We start from the raw sequence: 12,762 nt of genomic DNA, 5'->3' as shown, positions 1-12,762 counted from the left end.
CTTGGCACTCGGCATCAAGGGTTGGATTGGGGGTAAGTCCCTGCGACATACTAGCGTCATGTCCAGGGGGTGTACTTGTGCATCAAAGCTGCCTCACGCTACAGAAACAGGAGATGGGCTCCTGCCCCTATGGGCCTCATGGCTCGACCGGGCCTCATGACATCATGGCTCGGCAAGGCTTACTTATCTCTCGTCATAAACTGTTACATGTCCTTAGCGACGCGAGACAAAGTCACAAATGATTTACGATCGTCGGGATGTGTGACAGCTCACCATGGACAGCGCTCGAAGCTTTAGACTTTAGAGATACAAGTCTTTGAAAATCCTGTTGTAATGGAGGCTCAATGGAGCTGGATTTAAAAAATCCCATAGCTGGTGAGGACGGTCGCCACGACTGATTTCACGTCATTTGGATTCCATAGAAGGCAAGCTGTGTCTTCCGTAAAGGCGTGCTTCGCTACCGAAAATAGCCGACCTACAAGCTCACAACACGTCGTGCTGCGATGTGTTGTGAGCTTGTAGGTCGGCTATTTTCGGTCATTAGTTATTTTAAGATAATCAAACCGGCAATAGAATACAAGTTTAGAAGCATCTTCCAGAAACACGAATGGTCTCAGAAATGTCACAATTTCTTCGAGGTGGTTCAGCCCTAAAACATCATCACTACATTTTTCAGTCTTGGAGATTTAATCTTTTTTGCTTTATTCCATGCCCACAGAGATTGACGACATGGTGCCCAAGCTGTCCAAGGTGTTCACGGCGGACACGCTGCAGCGCGTGCCGTGTCGCGCACCGCGCGGCCAGCCACGACCCGAGGTGTGGTGGGAGAGGGGCGGCCAGCGCGTCCCGTCCGAGGGCCGGGTCCACCAGGAGGGCCTGGACCTGGTCTTCAGCCCCACCGAGGAGGGAGACTCGGGCGTCTACACCTGCGTGGCCGAGAACAAGGCCGGACGCCGGACCCAGGAGGTGACGTTCACCATCGCCAGTGAGTGACACACGCACACTCACACTCACACGCACGCGTGCGCGCGCGCGACACACCCGAACGGAAGGGATTATTTTATTTCGGTCAGTGGTGGAAAAAAAGTACTGAAATGTTTTACTTAATTCAAAATTGACTTGGGTAAAAGTACAAAAGTGTACAAAGTACTCATTATGCGGAATGTCCCGTAAGTTTTCAAATGTATAAAAATCTTTTGAAAATAGCCAAAATGTGTATAGGGCTGAAGTGGTTAATGTATGTTTTGTAATAATGATCAACATGTACAAAGTAACTAGTAACTACAGTTTTCAAATAAATAAGTACAGTACAGTACAAAGTACAATATTTGCCTCTGAATTGTAGTGGGAGTAGAAGTAAAAATACAGAAAATGTACAGTACAGTAATTAACACCTTGGAGGCCCAGGACGGAGATCACCGTCAAGTTCAAGTGCACGGTCATGTGCCCCGCGACGGAGATTGATTAATCTCCGTCAAATTAGTGATATGAAAACTGATCGCATCGCTCTACAGCCTAGAGGCGCTTGTTGCGCAATCCTCGGTGTTGCACAACAGTGACACGTCATCGAAAATGTTCCCTGCCTGTTTAGCTGACGACAACGAAAATCTTAAAACATTCATAACTCGCGATCTAAATCATCCCGTCTAATTATGAAAAAATATCCTGTGTTTGACGGCCCTCCGCTGTCCAGTCGCTAGTCACGATAGATTTATTCTTACCTCCCGTTGTTGTCGATCGACTCTAGAGTGGTGTGGCTATTGTTAGCTGCTACACACACATTCACAACAACATCCGGTCCGTCGGTAAAAGTGGTCCGGGTGCTATAAACGATGGGCACATTTTATTAATGGATTAAATAGGCCCGGGCCCTCAAGGTGTTAAGTAAATGCAGTTAGTTACTTTGCACCACTGATTTCGGTGCACGCATGTGTCTTTGTGTTTCATAAACACACAAATTGAAACTCAAAAGCTTCCACTGCACGTGGTAAATCATTAAAATCATTAAAACGTTAAAATCATATTGAATCTGCAAAGATTTTGAGCAACTTCTTGACCTCATACTTCTGTGGCATACAGACTAGAGTCTGTGCTTTAAATACCCATAGTCCCCATTTAACCCATTTTGACCTGAGATCAGATTCTAAAAATGTCTTCTACATCCCGACAGTTTTCTGAAAAAGCTATGTTTCTATGTCAGTCGTTCTTCGATTTTTCAAAAATAGTAGATCTGCTATTTTTCAATAGCTAAAGCATAACATAATGCTAACACCAAAAGGGGTTCCCGCCTAAAATGGGTTAAAAACCCTGTCGCCTCACATCTGTTAGACGTTTTAATCAGTCACTACCTATTATATTGACACGGGGAGAATGCAACACCATATGCAAAAACTTAGCACTCCAAAACAAAGACAAGGATCTTTATTGTTACTTGTTGTTTTGGGTGGTAGCTTCTCCCTGCTTAGAGCCATTGCCAAGTTTAAATCTTTTCCTCTCTTCTTAGGACGCGGAGATTGTTTGCGTGCCTCCATTTCCTCCCGTATTGATTACTGTAATTGCCTTTGCATGGGAATCAGCCATCTCTATCTGCAGTTGCTCTGCTCCTAACTGGCCCGAGGAGGAGGACAATAGTTCCACTCTACTGGCCTCTTTTCACTGCTTATACCTGTTTTAATACAGAAGTAGTTTAAAGTTTTTGCTCTCCCAGGGAGCGCTCACTTCCGCGGTGCGGGGCAGGGCTTAGGAGGCAGCCAATCGTGACACTATACGGTCACTACTACGTGATTGGCTACAGGAGTTTCAGACTATACCATTGGCTTAGGGGGCAGTCAATCATGACTAGGTCGCTATTAAAAAACGGGCCTGTTATGTGTCAGGTTTCACCTGACAAAAACCTCACACCAATGTGAAGTGAGCTTTGGAGTCAAGCACAGTTGTTGACTTAATAGGGTGTAACGCAAAAAAAAAAGATGTGTATATATTTATATATATATATATATATATATATATATAAAATCAGTTCTCAGACATACGGACATACATACATACATACATTGACATACATATGGACATTGACACCCATAGCTGTGCATAGCAGACGGTGTGCCACCGCTCAAAAAAAATGTTAACTCTGAATACCTATATTGTACCTTTTGACCACTTAGATCCACTACTAACCAGTTCCTTCCGTCTACTCCACAGCCCCAAGGCTTTGACCACTTAGATCCACTACTAACCAGTTACTTCTGTCTACTCCACAGCCCCAAGGCTTTGACCACTTAGATCCCCTACTAACCAGTTACTTCCGTCTACTCCACAGCCCCAAGGCTTTGACCACTTAGATCCCCTACTAACCAGTTCCTTCCGTCTACTCCACAGCCCCAAGGCTTTGACCACTTAGATCCCCTACTAACCAGTTCCTTCCGTCTACTCCACAGCCCCAAGGCTTTGACCACTTAGATCCACTACTAACCAGTTCCTTCCGTCTACTCCACAGCCCCAAGGCTTTGACCACTTAGATCCACTACTAACCAGTTCCTTCCGTCTACTCCACAGCCCCAAGGCTTTGACCACTTAGATCCACTACTAACCAGTTCCTTCCGTCTACTCCACAGCCCCAAGGCTTTGACCACTTAGATCCACTACTAACCAGTTACTTCCGTCTACTCCAGCACAGCCCCAAGGCTTTGACCACTTAGATCCACTACTAACCAGTTCCTTCCGTCTACTCCACAGCCCCAAGGCTTTGACCACTTAGATCCACTACTAACCAGTTCCTTCCGTCTACTCCACAGCCCCAAGGCTTTGACCACTTAGATCCACTACTAACCAGTTACTTCCGTCTACTCCACAGCCCCAAGGCTTTGACCACTTAGATCCACTACTAACCAGTTACTTCCGTCTACTCCACAGCCCCAAGGCTTTGACCACTTAGATCCACTACTAACCAGTTCCTTCCGTCTACTCCACAGCCCCAAGGCTTTGACCACTTAGATCCACTACTAACCAGTTACTTCCGTCTACTCCAGCACAGCCCCAAGGCTTTGACCACTTAGATCCACTACTAACCAGTTACTTCCGTCTACTCCACAGCCCCAAGGCTTTGACCACTTAGATCCACTACTAACCAGTTACTTCCGTCTACTCCACAGCCCCAAGGCTTTGACCACTTAGATCCACTACTAACCAGTTACTTCCGTCTACTCCACAGCCCCAAGGCTTTGACCACTTAGATCCACTACTAACCAGTTCCTTCCGTCTACTCCACAGCCCCAAGGCTTTGACCACTTAGATCCACTACTAACCAGTTACTTCCGTCTACTCCACAGCCCCAAGGCTTTGACCACTTAGATCCACTACTAACCAGTTCCTTCCGTCTACTCCACAGCCCCAAGGCTTTGACCACTTAGATCCACTACTAACCAGTTACTTCCGTCTACTCCACAGCCCCAAGGCTTTGACCACTTAGATCCACTACTAACCAGTTCCTTCCGTCTACTCCACAGCCCCAAGGCTTTGACCACTTAGATCCACTACTAACCAGTTCCTTCCGTCTACTCCACAGCCCCAAGGCTTTGACCACTTAGATCCACTACTAACCAGTTACTGCTGTCTACTCCACAGCCCCAAGGCTTTGACCACTTAGATCCACTACTAACCAGTTACTGCTGTCTACTCCACACTCAGCCCCAAGGCTTTGACCACTTAGATCCACTACTAACCAGTTCCTTCCGTCTCCTCCACAGCCCCAAGGCTTTGACCACTTAGATCCACTACTAACCAGTTCCTTCCGTCTCCTCCACAGCCCCAAGGCTTTGACCACTTAGATCCACTACTAACCAGTTCCTTCCGTCTCCTCCACAGCCCCAAGGCTTTGACCACTTGGATCCACTACTAACCAGTTCCTTCCGTCTCCTCCACAGCCCCAAGGCTTTGACCACTTAGATCCACTACTAACCAGTTCCTTCCGTCTACTCCACAGCCCCAAGGCTTTGACCACTTAGATCCACTACTAACCAGTTCCTTCCGTCTACTCCACAGCCCCAAGGCTTTGACCACTTAGATCCACTACTAACCAGTTACTGCTGTCTACTCCACAGCCCCAAGGCTTTGACCACTTAGATCCACTACTAACCAGTTACTGCTGTCTACTCCACACTCAGCCCCAAGGCTTTGACCACTTAGATCCACTACTAACCAGTTCCTTCCGTCTCCTCCACAGCCCCAAGGCTTTGACCACTTAGATCCACTACTAACCAGTTCCTTCCGTCTCCTCCACAGCCCCAAGGCTTTGACCACTTAGATCCACTACTAACCAGTTCCTTCCGTCTCCTCCACAGCCCCAAGGCTTTGACCACTTGGATCCACTACTAACCAGTTCCTTCCGTCTCCTCCACAGCCCCAAGGCTTTGACCACTTAGATCCACTACTAACCAGTTCCTTCCGTCTACTCCACAGCCCCAAGGCTTTGACCACTTAGATCCACTACTAACCAGTTACTGCTGTCTACTCCACAGCCCCAAGGCTTTGACCACTTAGATCCACTACTAACCAGTTACTGCTGTCTACTCCACACTCAGCCCCAAGGCTTTGACCACTTAGATCCACTACTAACCAGTTCCTTCCGTCTCCTCCACAGCCCCAAGGCTTTGACCACTTAGATCCACTACTAACCAGTTCCTTCCGTCTCCTCCACAGCCCCAAGGCTTTGACCACTTAGATCCCCTACTAACCAGTTACTTCCGTCTACTCCACAGCCCCAAGGCTTTGACCACTTGGATCCACTACTAACCAGTTCCTTCCGTCTACTCCACACTCAGCCCCAAGGCTTTGAAATAAGTTACCCCTTTGCATTCCGTCTTCCTTCCCCTTCCATCATCATTGACACTTTTAATCCCATCCTAAACACTTCAACCCTCTAGCCTTAAACTGAACACTTCAACCCTCTAGCCTTAAACTGAACACTTCAACCCTCTAGCCTTATACTGAAAACCCTTCAACCCTCTAGCCTTAAACTGAAAAGGACTTGAGTTTCAACTGTACTCATTTTTTTCCATCGACATTCGACATTAAATTCTCTTCGACAAAAATATCCGTTTTGTGACTCGTTTTGATCTGGCAAGATCTGCTATTTTTGCTTATAAATTTAATTATTTTTCATTTTATCTGTAACTTATTTTCCTCTGATTCGACTGTTATTTATTGTATAGCACTCTGGTCTACACTACACTCCCATCGCCCAAGACGGAGTTCTTTGTCCTTTCTATTAGTACCGCCTGACGCCCAGGACGAAGTTTTGTCCAAAAGACGAAGTTTATTGATATGAAAACGGATCGCATCGCTCCACAGCCTGGGAGCGCCTGTTGTGCAAATCCTCGATGTTGCGCAACAGTGAGACGTCATCAAAAATGTTCCCCCCCTGTTTAGCCGACGACAACGAAAATCTTAAAACGTTAATAACTCTAATCTAAATCTCAATCATCTAATTATAAAACAATATCCTGTTAGACGGCCCTCCGCTGTCCAGTCGCTAGTCGCGATAGATTTATTATTACCTCCCGGTGTTGTCGATCACCTTTAGAGTGGTGTGGCTACATCTAGCTGCTACAGCCACATCCAGGAACAACATCCGGTCCGTCGGTAAAAGTGCTCCGTTGCTATAAATCGACTGGGCGCTATAATCTAATGGATTAAATAACCCCGGGCAATTACGGTGTTAAAAATGTACTTATAAATAACACTGACTGTGTGTGTGTGTGTGTGTGTGTGTGTGTGCGCCCCCCCACAGCGGCCCCGGTGTGGGTGATGAAGCCCATGGACAGCCAGCTTGAGGAGGGTAAACCAGGCTACCTCCACTGCCACGCTCAGGCTAACCCCGAACCTGAGGTCACCTGGTTCAGGAATAACATCATGATCACACCAGAGGTCAGCCCCGCACGCACGCACGCACGCACGCACGCACGCACGCACGCACGCACGCACGCACGCACGCACGCACGCACGCACGCACGCACGCACGCACGCACGCATACACGCACGCACGCACACGCATACACACACACGCATACACGCACACGCACACGCATACACACACACACACACACACACACACACACACGCATACACGCATACACACGCATACACACGCATACACACGCATACACACGCATACACACACACACACACACACACACACACACACACCTTAGAGCACTGATTCCCAATCATTGGGTAAAGACTCATTAGTGGGTTTGCGGACAAAACATTTTTGTGTCCCTTAATTTTTTCTTTTCTACATTTTGTTTTTAATTATCATTCATTAAAACATCTAAAAACATTCCCAAAAAAGTGAAAGTTTTCATGAATTAAGAAATTCAGATGTTTTTTTTTTCTCAGTAATTTCATGAAGAAATAAAATAAAAATGAAAGGAAATTCCATAAATTAGAAAACACAAGTAGTAGTGAAAATAGCCGATCTGCAAGCTCACAACGTTGTGCGCTATGTAGATCTACTATTTTCACTAGTTTGGGTCCTGGACGAATGTCTCATTTCTATTTTGGGTCTCAAGCTGAAAGATTTGGGAGTCTGAAAGGTGTCCCTTATCGCACACACTTCAACTCCTTTTTAGCCCATTTTGCGCGGGAACCCCTTTTGGTGTTAGCATTATGTTATGCTTTAGCTATTGAAAAATAGCAGATCTACAAGCTCGTAGCGCGCCACCGAGTGGCGCGCTACGAGCTTGTAGGTCTGCTATTTTTGAAAAATCGAAGAACGACTGACATAGAAACATAGCTTTTTCAGAAAACTGTCAGGATGTAGAAGACATTTTTAGAATCTGATCTCAGGATCTCATTTATCTCTTGTTTCTCCCTCTCTCTCTCTCTCCGTTGTCTCGAACCAGGACTCTCGTTTTAAGCTCTTCCCCAACGGCACGCTGCGCATCAACAACGTGGAGGTGTACGACGGACAGGTGTACGGCTGTGAGACCAGGACCGAGGGTGGCCGACTGTCCGGACAGGCCAGAGTCGCGGTCCTCGGTAAGGCCTGGAGGTTTAGAGCATGCAAATCAATCGTCAGGTTGTATGTGATTTAACACGAGACATTGTATTAGGGTTGTTTAGGGAAAAAAACAAAACTGGAGCAGCAACGGTTGAAATGTTTTTCATTTTAACCGTTATTTGGTTCTCGAAAACGCACTAAGGGACGGGACCCTCTTTTTCAGCGGTGTCGAACACCAGTGGTGGAACTGAATTGTTTTACTTGAGTAAAAGTATAAATACTATAATATGGAAATACTAAGTTCAGAATTCAAAATGTACTACAAAAGTATTGGCATCAAAATGCTACTTAAAGTACCAAAAGTAAAAGTACTCATTGTGCACAATGTCTCGTTTCAAGGTTTCTTTTGAAAATAGCAGATCTACAAGCTTGCAATGCGTCACATCCGCGACGCATTGCAAGCTTGTAGATCTGCTATTTTCAAATGGCCGGAATGTATATAGAGCTGAAGTGGTTAATGTATATTTTGTAATAATATTCAAAATCTACAAAGTAACTGGTAGTAACTAAAGTTGTAAAATAATTGTAGTGGAGTAAAAGTACAACATTTGCCTCAGAGATGTAGTGGAGTAGAAGTAAAAGTACTGAAAACTGACACTTTACTCCAGTAAAGTACAAATACCTAAAAAATGCAATTGAGATACATGTAAATGCCTTAAAAAAATTACAATTGAGACGGACCAAAGTTGATCTGTCCGACTGAAAGCGACCCAGGGAAGCAAGAGAGCTGTACTGTAAAGGTGTTCCGACTTGGAGTGTGCGTGGCTGTGGCACAGCACTTGAAAGCAGTTTTTTTCCAAACTTAGCAGAGGCATGCGTGGTCGTCTCCAGCATCAAATGGGCCTTTGTGTAGTTGGAATAACCACACACTGCAGTGTAGACTCCTGCATGATAAATGGACTTAAGGGTGAAGCGATCATGTAACTGCATCGAAAAATCTATTTTGATTTCAAGAATCGAAGTATATTATCGATTCTTGGAATCGGTATAAATATGAATCGTCAACCATGTAACGCTCGATTTTAAAATCGAGCGTTACACGACACCCCTATAAATGATTTAACCCAAAAAGTGTATAAATTAGTGACTGAGCGGTTGAACCGTTTTACGCGTGTCTTTCACACGCGTCTGTTCCCCTAACCCCCAGGAAGGACAGAGACGTTCTTTGTTTTGTCTCTTTTGGGACACCCACCGAGGCATCAAATAGGCGCCATGCAGGTGGCCTTATCAGATCCTTAATTTGAACACTATCTCTGTGTTTAACCCATTTTGGGCGGGAACCCCTTTTGATGTTTTAAACATTGTTATAATTTAGCTATTGAAAAATAGCAGATCTACAAGCTCGTAGCGCGCCACCGAGTGGCGCGCTACGAGCTTGTAGGTCTGCTATTTTTTTTAAATCGTGAAAATATGGCACAAATCTTTGAATATATATTCTTTCAGAGCGAACGTTTTTTAACTCAAATATTTGCTTCTGAGGGGTTCCTGGAACAACACATTTTCAGATGGGGGTCGGTGGCCAATTACATATCATTTTTGGGGTTCTTGACATGAAATATTGAGCACCACCGATACAGAAACATTTTTCAGAAAACTGTCAGAATTTAGAAGATATTTATAAAATGTCGCCGTCAGGCCTAAATGGGTTAAGTTGCTGTCTACACTGCTCTACACTATGCAATCTGCCGTGATGGATGATGGGCTGACATGACACTTATTTTGTCTGGCCCAATCTCCATTGTTTATATGATCAGAGTTCCTGATAGGCCGCCCCCGTTGCTTCTTGACTCTCGGATCCTACGTGCGCGCACACAACCCGCACGTCTCCCAAAATGTGTCTGAGCACGACTCCAGTGAGCACAGAGAGAGTGTCACTCATTTGTGTACTGGAGTGCGAGGTGGTGCACAAGATGGTGGTAACCCCGCCACCCCCACCTCTCCTGTGTTTGCTGTGTTTGGGTGGGAACCCCTTTAGGTGTTAGCATTATGTTATGCCTTAGCTATTGAAAAACAGCAGATCTACAAGCTCATAGCGCGCCACCGAGTGGCGCGCTATGAGCTTGTAGGTCTGCTATTTTTGAAAAATCGAAGAACGACTGACATAGAAACATAGCTTTTTCAGAAAACTGTCAGGATGTAGAAGACATTTTTAGAATCTGATCTCAGGTCAAAATGGGTTAATTAATCGTGTGTTTGTGTTTGTGTTTACAGAGAAGCTAAAGTTCACTCCGACCCCCCAGCCGGCACAGTGTCTGGAGCTGGATAAAGAGATCAACATCCAGTGCTCGGCTACAGGCAGAGAGAGGCCTACCATCCGCTGGACCAAAGCAGGTGTGTGTGCTTCTACTGCCACCTCTGTCCCGCCCCCTTTCATGACCACGACAGGCCCAGGAAATAATTAGAAAGACAAAAAAAGCCACTGATTCTACGGCACCTCTCTGATAGAGCCCGGACCACTGTTTCCCATTTGTGGGTCACAGACTTGTACCCGTCCAAAATAAATGTACCCCTGACTGTTAGCCCAAAGCCTCATTTAATAGCCGATGATCCGCAAGCAAGCTCTGCTATGGAGTGTGAGTTTGTAGATCGGCTATTTGTGCTGTTCTTTTTGCTTTCTGTTCCTCTCGCATGTCTATATTCTTCCGACTGAAGTAGCTCTTTCGAAATGCTGTTTTTTCCCTCCCGTCTCCAGACTCTACTCGGCGGTACTCAGCAGTGCTAAATCCTATTTGTACGAAGGACATAATAAAGAGACATGCTCAGAATAATGTAGCAGGCCGTGAGATGGGTTTATCGTCCTGGATCATGATTGCCTTCATTTGCATATGGGCTGTGTGAGGGGGCCCCTATACTTAACGCATTTTGGGCGGGAACCCCGTTTGGTGTTTTAAGCATTATGTTATGCTTTAGCTGTTGAAAAATAGCAGATCTACAAGATCATAGCGCGGCACCGAGTGCCGCGCTATGAACTTGTAGGTCTGCTATTTTTGAAAAATCGTGAAAATGTGGCGCAAATCTTTGAATATGTTCTTTCAGAGCGAACGTTTTTAACTCAAATCTTTGCTTCTCGGCCTCGGGTGTCCTTGGAACAACATATTTTCGGTGGGCCAAATACATATAATTCTGGGGGTCCTTGACATGAAATATTGAGCACCACTGATACAGAAACATGGGTATTTCAGAAAACTGTCAGGATTTAGAAGACATTTTTTAAACGTCGATGTCGGCCCTAAATGGGTTAATCCCTCCATGCAGTGTTTCACTCCGCCACTGGTGTAAAGTAACTAAGTACATTTACTCAAGTACAATGTTGAGGTATTTGTACTTTACTTGAGTCATTTCAATTTCCAGTACTTTTACTTCTGTCCCACTACATGTCGGAGACAATTATTGTACTTTTACTGCACTACATGTATTTGAAAACGTATTAGTTTATACTTTGATTATTATTGCAAAACATACATTAACCACTTCAGCCACTTGGGCCAGTTGAAACTAGCCGATCAAGCTTGATGCGACGCAGATTTTTATACATTTGAAAACTTGAAATATGGGACATTCTGCATAGTGAGTACTTTTTACTTTTGGTACTTTAACCCATTTTGGGCGGGAACCCCTTTTGGTGTTATGTTATGCTTTAGCTATTGAAAAATAGCAGATCTACAAGCTCATAGCGCGCCACTCGGTGGCGCGCTATGAGCTTGTAGGTCTGCTATTTTTGAAAAATCGACATTTTTAGAATCTGATCTCAGGTCAGAATGGGTTAAACGGTAATAAAGGACATCAAAAGCATTGCTACCCTTTGGCGCGCTATGAGCTTGTAGAACTGACATAGAAACATAGCTTTTTCAGAAAACTGTCAGGATGTAGAAGACATTTTTAGAATCTGATCTCAGGTCAAAATGGATTAAGTACATTCCGTTGCCAATACTTTTGTACTTCCACTCATTTTGAATTCCGGACTTGTTACTGGTAACGGAGCATTTCTATGTATGTATTGATGTTTACATCTATTATACATTTGAAAAGGTGTCCCCACTGCCCAAACCACGAAAAGAAAGTCACCAGCTACTACGTCACTGACACGCTGCAACACGCTGCAACACACACTGCAACAACACACTAACACGTCACACACTTACCCTCCGCGTCGTTCGTTCCCTATCTCCTCATGTCGCGCCGCACGGCCACACTCAACACCAGCCGCGTAAAAATTGTCATCGCACTGCCACTAAAGCCGGCTCCCGTCCACACTCGCAAACAATATCAATATCAATAATAAACACAAACACGCCACAAGCACCGACACCCCCGCCTAATTTGTTGCCACGTCTATCAAAACAAGCACAGAAAAAATGCCATTCAACACGCTACTTACAACTCGCTTACAATTCACGGACCTGGCAACACTGCATCCTGTTTTCCCATTGGCTACGGTTGCTACAACACGCATTTGCACTGCATCTTGGGAGCAACACAGCTTAATGTAGGGGTCACCGATTGCTGTGCTACATCCCCCTCATGTTCTCACCACCCCGTTCGGCTACACCACACACACTAACCTACACAATTCTCCACATGCAACACAGGGCCCTTATTGGCTAGCCCCCTCACATGGCGATCCCCACACCCGAGGCGCATATATGGATACGAACAACAACAGCAACACCACACGCACACGCGCGCGCTGCAACAACAAAAAG

At 45.4% G+C, this 12,762-nt stretch overlaps 1 protein-coding gene across 1 annotated transcript in view; it reads left to right on the top strand.

Moving 5' to 3' along the window:
* The window catches only part of LOC306931517 (inactive tyrosine-protein kinase 7-like), a gene marked incomplete at its 5' end in the record, with an annotated part of 90,982 nt that overhangs the window by 60,729 nt on the left and 17,491 nt on the right, over positions 1-12,762 (top strand). Inside the window, 4 exon segments of the mRNA XM_079512918.1 lie at positions 719-985; positions 6,788-6,924; positions 7,902-8,037; positions 10,271-10,390. Of these exon segments, the coding sequence (XP_079369044.1) occupies positions 719-985; positions 6,788-6,924; positions 7,902-8,037; positions 10,271-10,390 (660 nt within the window).

The sequence above is a fragment of the Electrona antarctica genome (assembly GCF_951216825.1).
Source record: "Electrona antarctica genome assembly, chromosome: 10".
Lineage (NCBI taxonomy): Eukaryota > Metazoa > Chordata > Actinopteri > Myctophiformes > Myctophidae > Electrona > Electrona antarctica.
Note: the sequence above shows the minus strand (reverse complement) of the source record. Positions and strands in the feature narration are given on the sequence as shown.